Below are 19,845 nucleotides of genomic sequence, written 5' to 3' on the forward strand. Positions count from 1 at the left end.
AACGCCACACAGACAATGACATGGGGCCGGGACCGAACCTGGATCCTCAGCACCGTGAGGAAGCAGTGCTAACCACTGCGCCACCCTACTGGTTGCATCTTGACTTGAAACCTCAATATCTGTAAATTTCAGAGTTGAAATAGTTTTGAATCAATGATTAGGATTCCTGTCATGTTGGTCCAAGATGACCATTATCCTCTACACAGAAAACCCCAAACTGAGTGGTACACACCTATACACCACGAGAGTCCATATGACCGCTATTAGCAAAACTCTGTACTTCTTAGGCACCACCAAGCATCCATGAATGAAGAAGGGAAAATGAGTTCCCATGATAACAGGAAATCCCTGAGTGAAGTACCAGTGCCACGAGTGTGAGCCATAGAATGATCCCATGTTCTGAATCACGTTAAATCTGAGGAAATTCCATTGAACCATAACCCACTGTAAGGGTGATAAAAAGCAAAAGATAGGCAGGAATAAAATATATATTTGCAAATTGTTATCGGGTTGTAAATGGAACATGATAACAGCATGAATATTACCAACAAGTAAAATAAAAGACAAATATCTTGCTAGCCTTGCCCTGGCATATTTTCTTAAACGGAGGTACTATATGATGCAAGTTTCTGAATCCACACTGTATCACTGATCATTTTAAGATGTATAGGCTCTAGAAACAGAAATAAGTACTACAGAATCATCATATTACACAGATACACTACTTAGCAGTTAGCATTGCTAAATTAATGAATGAAACTAATGGACAGTAAATCCTTCCCTAACCACCCTTATGCATCAGCAGCCAAATTGATAGCACTATTGGCGGAGGTACAGAAGCAGACACTCTTTGCTTTGCTGGAGCACAAGGCCCAAGGATTATTTTTTTTTTTTAATTAAGCAAAAATAATTAAATACATGATGCTGGAAATAACAGGTACCAAGATCTGTTCAAAGTAAAGTGCCTCGGGCAGCATGGTGGTGCAGTGGGTTAGCCCTGCTGCCTCACGGCGCCGAGATCCCAGGTTCGATCCCGGCTCTGGGTCACTGTCCGTGTGGAGTTTGCACATTCTCCCCATGTTTGCGTGGGTTTCACCCCACAACCCAAAGATGTGCAGGCTAGGTGGATTGGCCACGCTAAATTGCCCCTTAATTGGAAATAAAATGAATTGGTTAAAAAAAAAATTGTTTTAAAATATTTAAAACGTAAAGTGTCTCAGTGCATTACAATTTTCTCCAAAGTAGGCCAGGCCAGTGGCTTTATCGCATGATGGCCACGCTATAGTAGTTATATTACACAGCTCAACAGCAGTTTCAAAAATATGAAAAAGCATCCTACCTCACCGTAAAATATTCGGTCAATCATTAGAGAAATCCCAAGTGTTAAGCATCTGTAAAATAAATGCAATCTTCAACTAAAAATACCTAGCACACCAACGTAGCATCCAGAGTAGGATACACCCAATTTCCTCCACTCAACTTGTTCATGATCTCTGCTGTGTCGCCAGGAAGGAACGAGTCACAAGAACTAGAACTACCGTAATCTACGGCTGAGAACTGTGCAAAAGAACAATGCTGGAAGACTGATGGCAGCTGCTCACCAAGAATGGCATACAGCATGCAATGGAAATAGTCTTCTGCACCTGTCTCCACCTCAACATCAGAAAGTAGAAAAAGATTTCATATTCTAGCATTTCTGCCACCACATGTTGGATACAATTTTCTGTCCCAGATAAGCCACCTTCTGGGCTCCTTTACAGGAGCGTAGACTGAACCTGCACTGAAGATTCTCTGTTTTGTCAATGGAAATTACAGAGAGGTTTATCACAATGCAGGGAAATTGAGGTTTGATGATTAGTTTTAGTTTTGTTTACACAATTGAAGTATATCAACAAGCTCGCCACATGACTTAGTCTTAGCATCACACGCAAACCTGACATGGGACAAAAAACATATGGCCTTAATAAGAAGTCTTACAACACCAGGTTAAAGTCCAACAGGTTTGTTTCGAATCACTTTCGGAGTGCAGCTCCTTCATCAGATTCAAAAGTTTGTGATTTGAAGCAAACCTGTTGGACTTTAACCTGGTGTTGTAAGACTTCTTACTGTTCCCACCCCAGTTCAAAGCCGGCATCTCCACATATGGCCTTAAAGCAGTGAGTGGTGCAAGATGTGGAGGTTGAACGATTATTGGCATGGAACTATCCACCTCACTAGCAATTAAAATTATCAACTTTGATCTCTAAATTCAAAGTCCTATTATGCAAAGAAAAACAATTATTAAAACATTCAGCCTTGTGCATTAAATTAGTGCAGTTTAACTTGCGATGTTCAAGGAAAGTCACTTTATTTCACACTATGTAACCATCTTTGATTTTGTAAGTTTAGAATTAAGTTCTGTAATTAACTCTTGTAAGTCTGCAGTTCTTTTAAATTTGAATATCTGTTCATTGAATGTTTTGTGCTATGTTTAGCACACCAATCACTTTCAAGTATTGATATGTATTTCATATAGACTGTAATTTGTGCGTTTGAAAAACTATTCTGTAAGGTTAATTGACTAATATAAGAACGCATACAAAGCAGTTGTCTCTGCAAAAACACATTGATAAGCACCTGTTTTAATGAAGTCCTATAGATCAATTAGCCATCCAATGAATCCATGTGCCAAGACATTGCATACTGTCTTAACTCAAGTAAAAGCAGCCATAAAAGCTACTCTCACTTACATTGTATACATAACACTATACATTTCAAATTTGTTTTTTGTAAACTTCTTCATTAGTTTTAAGGTTAAGAAACTTTATCACTTTATCCTTAGTTTTAAAAATAAAGTAACTATTTCCAAGTAACTGGAGAGAAGCAACAGCAAAACACAGTCACTGGTATGGGTCGGATTTAATACCAATTAAATTAGGTTTTCAGACTATGAGCTCAAGATATCAATCATGGGGGCATGACAGCATATTTCCACCATCCAGAACTAATAGGCAAGATATCAAAACATTCTTTTAGAGATAGTTCCTCAAGTAATTGAAACCATATAGCAGTGTTTTTCAAACTGCTTTCCCCAGGACCCAATTTTGCCAACCAGCTAACCTTCAGGGCCCATGAAAGGGGAGCCCGCTTGGTTCTCACAATCTCACTTGAATCAAGTTCAAAAGGAGAGGTCAATGCGCATATCAGGTGCAGACTTTAGCCAGTTCCTATGTGCCACCTTCATCTTCGAGGGCCAATCAGGGGACTACTGGAAATGACATCAATAGATGACCATCACACCCAAGGAACCAATTAAAAACTTCTCATGCCTACCTAGTTGATCATGCACCCCGTAAACCAATTGTCTCATTTAGGCTAATTCGAATGCAATATCATTGATCACACTGTGGGTTGTGGCTTGGAATAAGTTAATAAGCACAAGCTTTCACTGAGCAACTTGCGCAGCAAATGACTGCTGTCCAGAGGGAAGCTGAAGTTACCGAGAGAGAACAGAGATCGAGTGTCAACCTGGACCCAAGGCTGAACTGGAAAGCAAGAGCCCTAGTAAGAGAGTCAAGTTTCAGCCCATCTTTAATAGATATATACAACTTAAGATTTCCTGAGTTACTTCAAATTGTCTCTTGTTGCCTAAATGGTTAAAGTTTCAACTGAACACAATTAGAATTTAAGTTCAAATAATACCAAGAAGCTCTGTAAAAATTAATCGCTCAGGAATCAAGAAAGCTTCTTGGGTTGAGTCAAATAAATAAGTGGCCTAGATTATTTCAAAATGGACTTGAGCCAATCCACGTAGATGGTGGGAGCAGTAATCCTATTCATATTTGTGTAGTCAATAATTTTCACTCGAGTCCAAAATGAAATTCTTGCCCATGTCAGGGTTATCTGGAAGTCAAGTCTCAAGATGTTCAGGCAAGAGTTACAGCTCTCAAGATGAACAAGATTTGAAATATGGTTGAGGAATTGTTTGCTGCTGTTGTTAATGTCCTATCCCTACCTCATCCCCCTTTCCAAGAGCAGACAGAATAGTAATCGTGCATTTCTGGGTTATACCCCATTAACATCAGGCTGGAGGTCAGTCGTATTAAACCACCAACATTGGATGGTGTGGATAATGCCCATGCCAGCAATAATGTTTTGAGAGTTGGTCCCACAATCTTAGGAGGCACTGTACTGCTTTATTATTGATCTTTATCAAGGTCAGAGCCATACTGCTCCCACATTTAAAATTTTACAACAAATTATTTTGATTTGAACTTTGCCACTTTCTATTCCAGTATAAACTCGGACCCTGACCTGAAGTGCAAATACGAAGCACCTTCACCAAGTGAATTTAGTTGACGATTCTGAATAGTATTCAACAGCAAAAAATGCAAATAAAAGAGGTTATTAATTTGTTTTTTCTAAGTAGTACGTCTCTGGAATAATATGGGGGGGGGAACTCTCTCCCCTCTCCCCCCTCCCCCCCCCCCTCCCCCCGTTGAACATACCCAACTGGTAGACATTTGTACAAAAGTAGATCCAGTTTCTTCAGCTCCTGCCAGAAATGATAAAATAGCAACGGCAGCCAAAGGATGACAGCGGTGGGGCGCACAACAACTGCAAAAGCAGTCAGGGCCAGATATTTTAAACTGCAAGTAGAGAAAAATATAAACAGACACAATCAGATATGATATCAGTTGCCCTTGAAATGTTATCATAAAAATAAACATCACTGCTACAAAACTAACCCATTTTTAGCCATCTTCCCTATTAAAGTGATAATACGAGTCAGTTTCTACCCTTCAGTGACATTTCCAATTTTACATTATCATCCAGTCTTTAACAATTTCCCACAGCTTTCCCTACTAATTTATGTCAGCCTACTGTCTCTAAAAAAGACTATTAAAGTATATTTCTCGCTCTCTCTCTTCTCTATTTTCCCAAAATCCCACAAAGAAATGTTTTGAGCACAGAGAAATCTGCAAAGAAAAATCTACTGAAATAGCAAGTACTGTGCCACAATCTTTTAGTAGTGCGCAAGTTAAAAATAAAACATTTAAGGAACTACAAAGGACATCAATTATCCCTCACCCCAAGAGCTGAACACATTTTATTTACGGACAACTACAAACAATTCTGACATCTATCATACTACAGTGATTCAAAAGAAAAGGGAACAAATAGACCAATTTTGTCAGGGGGGAAATTCACTTGAAAACATTACTGGGAGGACAAAAACTGAACTCTATGGCTTCCAACACTGATAAAGCAAAAAAACTCTTGATAATAGAAACTTCAATGCCAGGGAGCAGGGATCTACACGGAGAAGTGGAATTTAAATTCATTTGCAAGAAGTCTTACACCAGGTAAAAATCCAACAGGTTTGTTTTGAATCACTAGCTTTCGATTCACCCCAGTCCAATGCTGGCATCTTCACATCATAAATTCATTTCGATTGACCAGTTCACTTTTATTTAGCCCACGGTGTAACCTTCTGCTGTTGTCTGCAGATGCAAATTAGGGCAGAGTTTTTGAAGGCCTCCAGTTTATGAAGGTTAGAATATGGGAGAACCATCCAGTAACGCAATGAAATAGTCAAGTTTAGAAGTAATAAAGGCATGAAAATGTCATCAGCAAATGAGCAGAAGCAGGTCAAAGTGAAATTATATTACAGAAATTGAAATAGGTGGCCTTCCCAATGCTGCAAAAATATGGTAAAAGTTCATGTTCAAATCAAACATGACACCAAAGTTCCAACAATTTGGTTTAACCTCAGACAGTTGCCAGGAAGGAGGATGGAGTTGGTCGCTTGGAAACAGAGTTTGGAGCTGGGATTGAAAATAAGGCTTCATTCTTCTCGGTTTTTGCACTTTCAATACTGAATATTGAATAAGCAGACAGACAATATAGCAACAGTGGAGGGTTCAGTGTCACCAGTGTACATATCAAAACTAATGCTGTGCTTTCAGATGATGTCACCAAAAGGCAGCATGTAGATCAGGAATAGGAGGATGCCCATGAATAGATTTGTAGGGGGTCACCAGAGATAACAGTGCACAAAGAGAAACCTTTGAAGATGATACTCAATATGGTTAGATAGGCTTGAATGGAACCAGGTGAGAATGTCCTACCCCAGTTGGTCAACAGTGAAGAAGCACTGGAGGAGGATGGTGTGGTCAACATATCAAAGGCTACAGACAAGTCCTGAAGGATGAAGTAGGACAATGTATCTTTGTCTCATGTGCTCTTGCATATTCTATGCAAGGAATTAGAGAGCAAGTAGGGGAGGAAAACCAAATTATTTGTGGGAGTGAAGTAACCATTGCTGACACAAAGTTTGTAATAATTTTAAACTCTATAAATACCAAATACAATGATTCTGAATTCTAAAAAGATGTTTTGATCTCTTAGCTGTAACTCAGGGAAAAGATTGTCAGAAAGTACACAATAGCCACTTTTAGCATTTAGATCATTTCAAGGGTTTTGTAAATTTTCTGTGGAATATTGCATACAATTCTGGTCGCCACACTACCAGAAGGATGTGGATGCTTTAGAGAGGGTACAGAAGAGGTTTACCAGGATGCTGCCTGGTCTTGAGCGTATTAGCTATGAGGAGAGGTTGGATAAACCCGGATTGTTTTCACTGAATGAAAGAAGTTGAGGGGTAGAGGTTTACAAAATTATGACACAGCATGGATCATCAGACACTTTTTCCCAGGGTGGAAAAGTCAATTACAAGGGGACATAAGTTTAAGGTGCGAGGGGGACGGTTTAAAGATGTGCGAGGCAAGTTTTTTGTTTTTACAGAGGGTGATGAGTGCCTGGAACACGCTGCCGACGGAGGTGGTGGAAGATATAGCGGCATTTAAGAGGCATCTTGGCGAATACATGAATAGGATGGGAATAAAGGGATATGGACCCCGGTAGTGCAGAAGATTTTAGTTTAGAAAGTCATCATGATCGGCACAGGCTTGGAGGGCTGAAGGGCCTGTTCCTGTGCTGTTCTCTGTACTCCAAAGAAACCTCAGACACATCAGATCATGTGATGAAGTATTTAAATTGTTCTTTCAATCACACATAGTATGCTTGTCAATTAAGGGTTCTCTCACATAGGAAATAACCTACACAACCACTGTATTTGCATTATGCAAGGCTATATAGACCCACCCGTATGATACCAGTGATTATACCTTTTCACAATCACATTCTCACCCCAAATAGGAGTCTGGCCATCCCTACTGGCCAGTTTCAAAAACAGAAATCCCTAGTGAAGATACTGATTACAAGAATATTTGATTAATAGTTACGATTACATCAACCTAATTCCAAATGTTTGTACTTTTCTTGGAAATTGAAGTTTTCTTTCACATCTTCTATCATTTCTTCATTCGATCCTGCCCACAAAACATGCCTTTCAGGAAAGAGCATGCTGATGACATTTAATAGCAGTGGACAATGGCATTCTATTAAAAAAAAACTTAGGAAGTGAATATACCGCCTTTTTCCCCATGGGCAATGCAAGTAAACCAGTAGTTTTAAATAATCCATATTTGTGACCTGTTCATCGACGGGACGTTTGCGAGCCTTAGGGAACTAGAGGAGAAATTCGGGCTCCCCCCTGGAAACACCTTCCGATATATGCAGGTTAGAGCGTTTGTCAGGCATCAGGTGGTGGAGTTCCCGCTGCTGCCGGCGCCCAGGATTCAGGATAGGGTGTTGTCGGGGTGTGGGTCGGAGAGGGTAGGATTTCGGCAATTTACCAGTTGATACAGGAGGAGGAAGAGGCCTCGGTGGAGGAGTTAAAAGGTAAGTGGGAGAAGGAACTGGGGGAGGAGATCGATGAGGATACGTGGGCGACTGCCTTGGGAAGAGTGAATTCTTCCTCCTCTTGCGCCAGGCTTAGCCTGATACAATTTAAGGTACTGCACAGGGCGCATATGACCGGGGCAAGGCTGAGCAGGTTCTTTGGGAGTGAGGATAGGTGTGTGAGATGTTCGGGGGGTTCTGCAAACCATACCCACATGTTGTGGGCATGCCCAGTGTTAGAGGAGTTCTGGAGGGGTGTAGCGAGGATGCTATGAAAGGTGGTGAACTCCAGGATTAAGCCAAATTGGGGGCTTGCAATATTTGGGGTGTCAGAAGAGCCAGGAGTGCAGGAGGCGAAAGAGGCCGGTATTCTGGCCTTTGCATCCCTGGTAGCCCGGCGAAGGATTCTGCTTCAGTGGAAGGACGCGAGGCCCCCAAGCGCAGAATCCTGGATTAATGACATAGCAGGGTTTATTAAATTGGAGAAGATGAAATTTGCCTTAAGGGGATTTGTGCAGGGGTTCTTCAGGCGGTGGCAATCGTTCCTAGACTTCCTGGAGGAGCGTTAGGGGATGGTCAGTGGCAACAGGGGATAGAACATAGAACAGTACAGCACAGAACAGGCCCTTCGGCCCTCAATGTTGTGCCGAGCCATGATCACCCTACTCAAACCCACGTATCCACCCTATACCCGTAACCCAACAACCCCCCCCTTAACCTTACTTTTATTAGGACACTACAGGCAATTTAGCATGGCCAATCCACCTAACCCGCACATCTTTGGACTGATGGTCAATAGCAGCAGAAACCCGGGAGGGTGGGGGGTTTGTCTATGTTTGGTTGGGGATCTATTATTGTTTATTGGTTAATGTTCATTGTACATTGCATTGTTTAGTTGTTTATTTATTTTTGCTGTTTTCATTGCTGTGTTCAGGGATGGGGTGGGTGGTTGTTTTTTCTTCTGTTTCTATTTTTCTTTTCTGTTATTTATGATGTAAACATTTTGAATAAAAATATTTACAAAAAAAATCCATATTTGTATGTGTGGGTATTAGAAATAAGGCATAGCTTTAAGTTAGTTCAATATTGTGTTCTGTATTTGAGAGGGTTAATGACCTCAGTTTTGTCCAGGTGCCTGAATGGTAATGAAAGTTTACGACTTGAAAGCAAACAGAGCTTAAATAAAATCTAGGTTGTTGCTTAGCAAACTAGGGCCACCCTAGGTTAGAAAGAACTTTTATAGAGTTTAGTTTTAAGCTGGACAGGACCAGGCAGCTGAAAAAAAGGAGACTTCCCAAAAGAACAAACGTCCAGAAACCAGGGAGTTGGGACAAAAAGTATATCTCAGAAAGACATTTATAGGGCAGCATGGTAACACCGTGGTTAGCACTGCTACCTCACTGCACCGAGGACCCAGGTTCAATCCCAGCCCTATGTCTCTATCTGTGTGGAGTTTGCACATTCTCTCCATGTCTGTGTGGGTCTCACCCCCCACAACCCAAAGATGTGCAGGGTAGGTGGGAAGGCTACGTTAAATTGCCCCTTAAAAAAAAAAATTAAAAAGGAAGGCAGTTATGTTAAAGGAACAAAGAACAAGAAGTTGAACAAGATCCTGTTGGGTGAGTTAAAGGGTGAGTTAAAGTAAAATGCAGAGAAAATGCTCAGAGTTAAAGAGACAGCTGCAAGAATCAGATGCAATTCAAATGTTTGGCGACATCTTAATACCACCTACAAGCAATAGTGTTCTGCTGGAATGGCTGGGTCCCTGAAAGAGAGTGCAGAAACTTGAATGCATATGTAAATCCAAGGCAGAGGAATATTGAAAGGAGAGAGAAATCCTGGAAGTGGATCCTTGGTGAAGACATCTAAGAGAAAGCATTATTTGGGAGAAAATTCCAAGTTTGTTTTTGTAGAGTGGAGTTTGGAAACACTTGTGTGGAAGTCAAAATTCCAGCGAGACCAGTCAGCTGTATTGGGGAGCATCTGTCATATGGTTTCAGAACATGATGTGTTGGACCATATTTTGCACATCGATTTACATGGATTGTGTACTTACTGAGAACATCAGAGTACCAGATAATTGTAACTTGTGTTATCCTTATAAATCTGTGCATACCAGTAACAATATAGGTGGGGTGAAGGTATATTTTAGTCAATCTTTTCATGTTTAATAAATGTTTTATTCTTTTGTTAAAAGTTAATCGACAGCGCTTCAACTCTGTTCATCCACATCTCTGAACAAAAAATAAAAGCTACGATCTATTGAGCCAGGGTTCCGCTCTTGGACCTGACTGTCCAGTAGTATCAGCTGAAATCGTAACAAATACTGTAGAATAGTTTGCTTCAGAGTGAAGTCGAGGTCAGACTACTCTGTTTGGGACGATAGGAGCACAAAGCTTGCATCTCATCACATTAAGATACTGTTCTAAATTATGCAATAGCATTTTTAAAAGTTAAAACTATGTAACATTTTCCTGACCTACTCCCAGTCTTTGTACCCTGAAAAGGGTAGTAATAAAGTGTAAAGCTGGTTAGAACAGCTTCCATACTATTCGTAATTGTCCGGGTACTGCAATACCAGGTGAACCAGGAACACAGTTGGGAAAAATACTGAAAGAGAATTGAAAAAAATCCTTTTAAAGTAACAGCCTTGTAACTTTAAATTATATGGATACTTAATAAGTTTACATGAAATAATTCTCTAAATACACAAAATATATATTTGTAAAACAGTCAAGAATAACAAACCTACTCATTTCCGGTTTGGGGCTTTGAATGTGTATCTTAATAATGCAATTTAATTCCCCTTTACTGACATTAGAAGTTGTTAACCGTGCATTTGACACACAAGCTACCTTTCTACCTGTACAATTGTGAAATTTACAGAATGATATAATGGAAGGAAGGCTTTGGTCACAACGTGGACTGCAGAATCCAAGATCTTTTGCGTCAATGTATTTTATCCGCCTTTAGATTTCACAGTCCATTTCAGCAAACTCAATTCATGATGGTGTTAATCCTATGAGGTAGAGAACTTTGTAGATCTCTAAACTGCAATTTCCTTGCACATAAAAGTTTGATTTCCTGAAAATGCACCTTGTAAGGTCTTGCTTATAGGCTAAAGCTAAGGGAATAGTCAAGTTTGTGTGCACTAACAGTAGTGGAGGACGTGAAGATCAGACTCAAAACATTGTAGACTGGAGATAGTAGAAAATATTGCCAACAAAACAAATATATTCTTTATGGGTTGGATTTATTTTTATACTTAAAAAGTATGTGCTCCTCTTATCTAATTTCTTCAACTTCTATTCCTCCTTTTCGATATCATACACTCTCATGCATGATTTAGCTTGGTAATAGCCTCTTTAATGGGCATAGTTTCATTCACAGAAGAAAGCTCCAGTTCACTTTTGTTGCAACAATTTGTCACATTATAAAGTTTATTGGTGTGCCAAATACCTCTCGTGCCTTCAGATCTTGTTGTATATAAATTCTTTCATGTACATATTGAGTCTCACTTTGAGGTTGAGAAAGACATGAGGCAGAGTCAAACATGCCTTGGAAAAAATTCTATCCCACAATGAAAGGAAATTAAATGTGAAAGATAGAATAAGATATCTGCCTACCACCCATGTCGCAATTTCTGCATTCTCCTGTCTTTTCATCATAGAATATAGTTTTACATCAGCCAGGGCTGCTAGAAGAGACTGGACTAGTCGAGGAACCCAGATCTGCAAAAACAATTATGGCACGTTTATTGACAGCAGCAAAGTTTATGTTGGAGTCCAGATAGTAAATTATTGTCTAGGGAATGCTATTCTTGCAACAGCAAAAGAATAATTGTCCTTGCCCTCTTGCACAATTACTAACAAAAGCACAGATGGATGTGAAACTTACAATTTAAAAAAATGATTAGTTACCTGTTCAATCAAACATTTTCTAAATAATCTGAGTTGCTTCAATCCTGCATTTTGCGCAACACAATACAAATTGCAGCTCTTAGACGACAATCCATTAAATTCTAATTCTTAATGTGTCAAAGCAGGGTGAAATAAGAGAACACACTGTGGCCAGATTAGGCCTGGTTGCAGCTCATTTCACTTACATAAGCAGCAACACACCACAAAGACAGGAGAGGGTATCAGAATAGAAAAGATTGAACCATGCAAAATCTTAATCTTTACTATTGTCTATACTTATTATGCTATTCTCCAAGTCTGAAAGAAGATTGTAGACTTCCAGTTAACACAAATACTTTATTCAGTGGGTTTGTTCTGTTTCCAGAGCTTAACTAGATATAATACAGTCAGTATTATAATACAGACCAGTGAAGCTAAGGTAAACAAACTACCTATGCTGAGCTGTCTGTCTGCTGCTGCTCACTAGCCTTGTGCTTCTGAAAGAGGCGATCCTCCCTTGGGCTGGACCCTTTATACCCGTCACTGATGCTGCCCTCTAGTGATGCTGTGGCTGTTACATCTGTGCTGCAGTCCCTGGTGTATGTGCAGATGTACGTACGGATGTACAGGTCACTACACTTATAATTTATTTACCAAACCTGGTATGCACAAATGTCAGGAAAGTGGAGAGCTACTTCCATCACACAAAGATACTGATTTTTAAAACTGCATGTAAATGACAAACTGGGAAAGAGAATTTTACTGCTTTTCTGATTTCAACAGATTCCTGCTTCCCGGCTTCCACCTCAGATTCTGCTCAGCCAGATATAACAAAATTGTAAATGCTGTTTGGTGACAGCACGTTTCCTGAAGGAAGCACCCATTTTCAAGTCGCCACCTCATTTAAATAACACTTCTGCTTTAGAATTTCAACAGATTGAACCAAAAATCATCCCATCCATACTACCATTCGTACAGTGCAGCAAGGAACAAATAAAATACTTAAAAGGCCTTCCTTTTCAGCATTTTCCGGCTAGTTTGAAGATCAACCATATGCTAGAATCATGGCATTTCATTTGATATTTTTGCAGGATGCACTTAATAATACATTTCCTTATTTGCGTAAAAAGCAAGGTTTTTTTGAACCCCAATTATTCTGTTCACAACTGAGGGGCAATTTAGAGTGGCCAATTACCTACTGCATATTGAGTTGAGGGGTGAGACTCATACCAGACGCGGGGAGAATGTGCAAACACCACCCGGAGCCGGGATCGGAGCTGGGTCCTCGACGCCGTGTGGCAGCAGTGCTAACCACTGTGCTGCCCCAACAAGCAGGATTATACCAGATTTCAAAAATATAATGCATACGGAGCCAAGCTGAATATAGAAAATACAGATGAGATCTAAAAAAGGAAAAAGTGGGACAAAGAGGGTAGAAGAATAGCAACTAACACAAAATGAAACGCAAACATATTTTATAAAAACATAAATAGTAAAAGGGTAGTCAAAATAAGGGCTGATTAGTATCCAGCAACATTTTTAAAAACCTTACCAGCAACTGAACTGTATCCTTCTTGAATATTTGCAACAATTTATAAAAGCTTGCAAAGAACAATGGATAGGTGTAACCTCGAAGCCTTTCTTTCCATTCCCAGGTTAAATAACCATATTTGTGAATGTTAAGGTGATAGAATTAAACATTTATTTTTTTTAAATAAACAAAATTATTCTTTTGTTTTAAGCATCATGATCAATTAATAGAGTACAATGCAAACGCCAAAATGTGAGCTCTGCTTGGGCATGACCCACTTTTTGATTAATGCTTATGCTTAAGAGTGCTTAGCAACTTTCTGATACAATACACATACCACCATAGTGGCTAGTCTTTCTACTCAACAATTCCCTGATCTTTCACTCAGCAGCAAAACTCAAAATTAAATAATTTACTCCTCTCCGTGTTCAACTTGCAATGGCCCTGCTTCTCTTTCCTCGTAGATTAACAAAAGTTTTATGTAAACGAGGATGTTGAAATATGTAATAATAATCATCTTTATTATCACAAGTTGGCTTAGATTAACACTGCAATGAAGTTACTGTGAAAATACCCTAGTCGCCGCACTATGGTGCTTGTTCGGGTACACCGAGGGAGAATACAGAAAGTCCAATTCACTGAACAAGCATGTCTTTTGGGACTTGTGGGAGGAAACCGGAGCGCCCGGAAGAAATCCATGCAGACACAGGGAGAACTTGCAGATTCCGCACAGAGTGACCCAAACGGGAAACAAACTCGGGTCCCTGGCACTGTGACGCAGCAGTGCTAACCACTGTGCTACTGTAAAGTATCACTTGTCAAAAACAACACAGGCTTTCTTCCATTTCTGTAGATGCTCCAGACAGCAGGGAATAATCAGCTTAGTGTGCACAGATGTAAATAAGTCTGCATTTTAAAGTTATACATTCTATTCATCTAGTTAAATAGTAAAGTTTCCAACAGTTTCCAACGGTGAGAAGTAGAAATAGTTGGAGGATTAGAGCCGAATTTCCATAGAGTGCCAGCAACTCGAGAACCTTTTTTAAAAAAATGTTTAAAATCTGAACTAGGTCTGCAGGCAACAGGCCCAACTCAATGGAGTGAAATTGCATGTGACGGGCCTTTTGTATCAAGGTGGGCTTGCCGAGTTGGGAAATTTACCAATTTGAACTTTCTGCCTTGGTAGCAAAAATATAGCCCAAGATCCTCTATGCAGCATGGACCGAGGAACCATGTCACAGAAAACTGGAGCACTACCACTATTGGCATGAGGGTGTAATGACATAATTTCTAGTTTACTAAGCTGGAGCTTGACTTGGGCGATTGGGTTTTAGTGTTGTTGGTGGGGGGGGGGGTGCTGCTTTGCTGACAGGGGAGGAACTGTTACTGGGGGACAAATGGGAGGTCGGGAACGGTGACAGCCCGAGTGGGAGCTCGAGGAAGCGGAGGGCGCAAGCTCGAGGCTGGCCTAAAAAGAGCGATGGCTAGTCAGCAAGGGGGGGGGGGGGGGGGGGGGGAGGGGGGGGGGGGGGTTGGAAGCCCCCTGTCCAGGCTGATCACATGGAAAGTGAGGGGTCTGAATGGGCCAGTCAAGAGGGCTCGCGTGTTCGCTCATTTGAGGGAACTGAAGGTGGACATGGCAATGCTACAAGAGACACACCTAAAGGTTACAGACCGGACGAGATTGAGGAAGGGGTGGGTTAGGCAAGTGTTCCATTCAGGACTGGACTCAAAGACCAGGGGGGTAGCGATCTTGATCAGCAAACGAGTGGCATTTGAGGCAGGGAGAATCGTGTCAGATAATCGTAGGTACATAATGGTGAGTGGTAAGCTGCAGGGTGCGAGTGGTACTTGTGAACATATATGCTCCGAATTGGGACGACGTGGAATGTAAGAGATTGGTGTAAGGTAAGATCCCAGGCATAGAGTCACAAACCTGATCATGGGAGGGGACTTCAACACAGTTATTGATCCGGAATTGGACCGTTCAAAATCCAGGACAGGGAGGAGACCGGCTGCGGCAAAGGACTTGAAGGGTTTTATGGAACAGATGGGGGAGTAGACCCATGGAGGTTTGCACGGCCGAGGACGAAGGAGTTTTCCTTTTTTTAAACATGTCCACATGGTATACTCTCGGATCGACTTTTTTGTTCTGAGCAGGGCGCTAATACCGATGGTGGTGGATACGGAGTACTCAGCAATTGCAGTGTCGGATCATGCCCTGCACTAGGTGGATCTACAGGTTAGTGTGGAGAGAGGGCAACGCCCACTGTGGAGACTGGATGTGGAGTTCCTAGCGGATGAGCGGTCTGTGGGTGGGTTAACAAGTCCATCCAGGAGGAACTTCCGGTGGCGGCTATGAGGGAGTAGATTGTACATTTGGTGGCTCCCTCAGTCGCGCCAGAACTTTGTACAATCTTTTCTGTGCCTGTATGGGAAGGACTGAGAGTGCCTGTTACTTCTTAACTCTTTATTTTTTTTTGTTTTGCTTAACTTGAATTGTGCTATTGTGGGGGCTGTTTATGACTTGCATAGAGTGTTGGCTTAAGTAGGGCTGATCTGGGGAAGTGGTATGGATGGGTCTGGGGAAGGGTGACTGGGAACAATGGTGGGAGACATGCTGGCGCCGAGGCTGGGAGCCCCAGGCTAGCTGAGTGGAGATAGTCAACGGAAGCCAAGGTGGGAGCTGTGTGTATAGTTAGATTAGAGCAGGGGATGATGTTGGGGGGGGGGGGGGGGGAGGAGGTTGTTCTGCTGACGGGGATGGAAGCTGGGCATGGCAACAGTGAGGAGGTCATGGGTGGAGCCAGTCAGGAGGTGGGCCAGAAGAAGCGCGACACATGGTTGGGGGGCTGGCCAAGGAGAGGGGATGGCTGATCGGCAGCGGGGGGGGGGGGGGGGGGGGCAAAGTGCCCCTCAACCAGGTTGATCACCTGGAATGTTAGTGTTAAACGGGCCAATGAAGAGGGCGCGTGTGTTTGCGCATCTGCGGATTCTGAAGGCGGACATAGTCATGTTGCAGGAGACGCATCTGAAAGTGGCAGACCAGGTTAGGTTAAGGATGGGCTGGGTCATCCGGGGCTTGATTCTAAGACAAGGGGGGTTGCGATCCTGATTAATAAAAGGGTACAATTTGAGGCGGAGGGCACAGTTGTGGATGGGGGTGGCAGGTTCGTTATGGTGAGGGGTAAGCTTGAAGGGGTGAGAGTAGTCCTGGTCAGTGTGTATGCCCCTAATTGGGATGATGTGGATTTTATTAAGAGGATGCTAGGGAAGATCCTCGACTTGGACTCGCGTAAGCTGATCATAGGCAGGGACTTTAATACAGTCCTGGAACCAAGCCTGGACCGGTCATGTTCATGAACGGGCAGGTTGCCAGTGATGGCAAAGGAACTGAGAGGGTTCATAGAGCAAGTGGGGGGAGCAGATCCGTGGAGATTTTGCCAGCCGACGGCGAGGGAGTTCTCATTCTACTCCCACGTCCACAAGGTGTATTCCCGAATTGACTACTTTGTGTTGAGTAGGGACTTGCTGGCCGGAATGGTGGGGCCAGAATACTCGGCAATTGCCATATTGGACCATGCTCTGCACTGGGTAGACCTGCAGTTTTATAAGGACAGCTTTCAGCGCCCACCATGGAGGCTGGAAGTTGGACTACTCGCGGACGAGGCAGTGTGAGAGAGGCTGAGGAAATGCATGCAGAATTACCTGCAGGTGAACGATACTGGAGAAGTCTCGGCAGCGGTGCTCTGGGAGGCACTGAAGGAGTGGTGAGAGGGGAGCCGATTTCAATCCGGGCGTAAAGGGACAGGACAGAGACGGACCGACTGATTGAGGAAATTCTACGGACGAACAGGGGTTACGCGGAATCCCCGAGGCCAGAGTTACTCAGGAAACGACAGAGGCTGCAGGCCGAATTTGGGGTGCTGACTACAGGCAAGGCTGTAGAGCAGCTTAGAAAGGGAAAAAGTATGAAGGTACGATTTATGAGCATGGGGAGAAGGCCAGTAGAATGCTTGCGCAACTGCCAAGGAAGAGGGAAACGGGCTAGGGAAATAGGGAGGGTAGTGGATGGGGAGGGTAATCTAGTGGGTGACCCAGCAGGGCTGAACAAGCTCTTTAGGGACTTTTATAGTAAGCTGTACTCTTCGGAACCCCCCATGGGAGCGGGGGGGGGGGGGATTCCTGGACGGACTGATCTTCCCAAGAGTGGGGAGGGGGTTGGTGGACGGACTGGGGGCCCTGGTCAGGTTCGAAGAGGTATTGGGGGGCCTGAAGGCTCGACAAGTATCCGGTGGAATTTTACAAAACATTTGCCGGGATAGGGGCCGGTGCTGGTCAGGGTCTTTAACGAGGCATGAGACAGGGGGAGTTTACCCCCAATGATGTCGCAGCCCACCATTTTGCTTCTTCTGAAACGGGATAAGGACCTGGAGGCTTGTGGGTCATACAGGCCGATCTCTTTGATCAACGTAGACGTCAAGTTACTGGCCAAGATCTTGGTGACCAGACTTGAGGACTGTGTACCGGATGTAATTGTGGAGGACCAAACCGGGTTTGTAAAGGGGAGGCAGCTGGTAGCCAACCTAAGAAGGCTGCTCAACGTGACTACGATGCCCCCGGAGAGTAGGGAGGTAAAGATAGTGTTAGCCATGGATGCTGAATAGGCTTTTGACCGGGTCGAGTGGGATTATCTGTGGGAGGTACTAGGTTCGAGTTTGGGGCGAGGTTCATTGACTGGGTTAGGTTATTATATCAGGCCCCAGAGGCATGTGTAAGGACGAACAGGACGGCATCGGACTACTTTAGACTGCATCGTGGGACAAGACAGGGCTGCCCTCTCTCTCCTCTGCTGTTTGCGCTGGCCATAGAGCTGCTGGCAATTGCACGGAGAGCTTCTAGGGGCTGGAAAAGGCTGGTCCAGGGGGGAAAGAGTCTTGTTATACGCAGACGATCTGCTTGGACCCAATGGTAGGGATGGACGGTATTATGGAAATCCTGAGGGAATTTGGCCAGTTCTCAGGATATAAATTGAACATGGTGAAGAGCGAGATGTTTGTAATTCAGGCGAGGGGGCAGGAGAGTAGGCTGAAAGGGTTGCTGTTCAGGCTAGTGGGGGAGAGTTTCCAATATTTGGGGATTGAGGTGGCACAGGACTTGGACAAGTTGCATAAACTCAACCTGTCCCGACTGGTGGAACGAGTGAGGGAGGAGGTCCGGAGGTGGGATGCGCTCCCGCTGTCATTGGCAGGTAGGGTGCAGACTGTTAAGATGACGATTCTCCTGCGGTTCTTGTTTGTTTTTCAGTGTCTCCCCATCTTTATCCCGCGGTCCTTCTTTAAGAGGCTGAATAAAATTATTCTGGGATTTGTATGGCAGGGAAGTCCCCGCGGGTGAAGAGGGTGATGCTTGAAAGGAACAGAGAAGAAGGGGGGCTGGCGTTGCCAAACTTCAGCAACTATTACTGGGCGGCCAACATAGCGCTGATAAGGAAATGGATGGTGGGTGCGGGGTCGGTTTGGGAGCGGATGGAGGCTGCTTTGTGCAGGGGGACTAGTTAGCAGCCCTGGTCACAGCGCCTCTGCCACTTCCGCCGGCACGGTACTCCACCAGCCCGATAGTGGTGGCGGCTCTTCGGATCTGGGGCCAGTGGAGGAGGCACGTAGGGGAGGTAAGAGCATCAGTGTGGGCCCCAATTTGCGGCAACCACTGATTTGCCCCGAGGAACATGGACGGTGGGTATCGACTGCGGAGGAGGGCGGGGTTTGTGAGGATGGGGGATCTGTTCCTGGAAGGGAGCTTTCCGAGCATAAGGGCGCTGGAGGAGAAATCTGGGCTGGCGAGAATGAACAACTTTAGATACATACAGGTGCGGGATTTAGTACGCAGACTGGTGCCATCCTTCCTACGTCTCCCGCCGAAGGGGAGGCAGGACTGGGTAGTTTCTAGGAGAGAGGTGGGAGAGGGTAGAGTCTCAGACATCTACAAGGAACTAATGGGAGCTGAGGATACGCAGACTGAGGGCCTGAAGCTAAAGTGGGAAGAGGAGCTTTGGGGATGGGGGGGTGGGGGCAGTCTCAGCCTGATTCAGTTTAAGGTCGTGCACCAGGCCTACATGACAGGGGCCCGGATGAACAGATTCTTCGGCTGGAGGACAAGTGTGCTAGATGCGCCAGACGGCCGGCTAACCATGTACACATGTTCTGGTCGTGCCCTAAACTCAAGGGGTACTGGCAGGGATTTGCAGATGTCATGTCCCGGGTATTGAAAACTGGGGTGGTAATGAGCCCCGAGGTGGCAATCTTTGGGGTTTTGGAGGACCTGGGAGTCCAGGAAGAGAGAGAGGCCGACGTTCTGGCCTTTGCTTCCATGGTAGCCCGGCGACGAATATTGTTAGCATGGAGGGACTCAAAGCCCCAGAAGGCTGAGTGAGGTATGGCTATCAGACATGGTGAGCTTTCTTGGCCTGGAGAAAGTCAAGTTCGCATCGAGAGGTTCGCTATTAGGGTTCGCCCGAAGGTGGCAGCCATTTACAGAACTACCAGGAAACTAATGATACGGGGGAGGTCTCTGCAGCGACGGTCTGGGAAGCTTTAAAGGCAGTAGTCAAAGGGGAATTAATCTCGATAC

At 43.8% G+C, this 19,845-nt stretch overlaps 1 protein-coding gene across 2 annotated transcripts in view; it reads right to left on the minus strand.

Annotated features, from left to right (window-relative positions):
- Window positions 1-19,845, minus strand: part of pigb (phosphatidylinositol glycan anchor biosynthesis, class B) — a 61,928-nt gene that overhangs the window by 20,260 nt on the left and 21,823 nt on the right. For both annotated transcript variants that reach the window (XM_038794039.1, XM_038794038.1), the window contains exons 3-8: window positions 13,237-13,354; window positions 11,412-11,516; window positions 10,265-10,395; window positions 4,488-4,628; window positions 1,340-1,391; window positions 233-444 (exon numbers count right to left, since the gene is read on the minus strand). In XM_038794039.1, the coding sequence (XP_038649967.1) occupies window positions 233-444; window positions 1,340-1,391; window positions 4,488-4,628; window positions 10,265-10,395; window positions 11,412-11,516; window positions 13,237-13,354 (759 nt within the window). The remainder of the gene's footprint in view (window positions 1-232; window positions 445-1,339; window positions 1,392-4,487; window positions 4,629-10,264; window positions 10,396-11,411; window positions 11,517-13,236; window positions 13,355-19,845) is intronic.

Source organism: Scyliorhinus canicula, chromosome 4 (assembly GCF_902713615.1).
Source record: "Scyliorhinus canicula chromosome 4, sScyCan1.1, whole genome shotgun sequence".
NCBI lineage: Eukaryota > Metazoa > Chordata > Chondrichthyes > Carcharhiniformes > Scyliorhinidae > Scyliorhinus > Scyliorhinus canicula.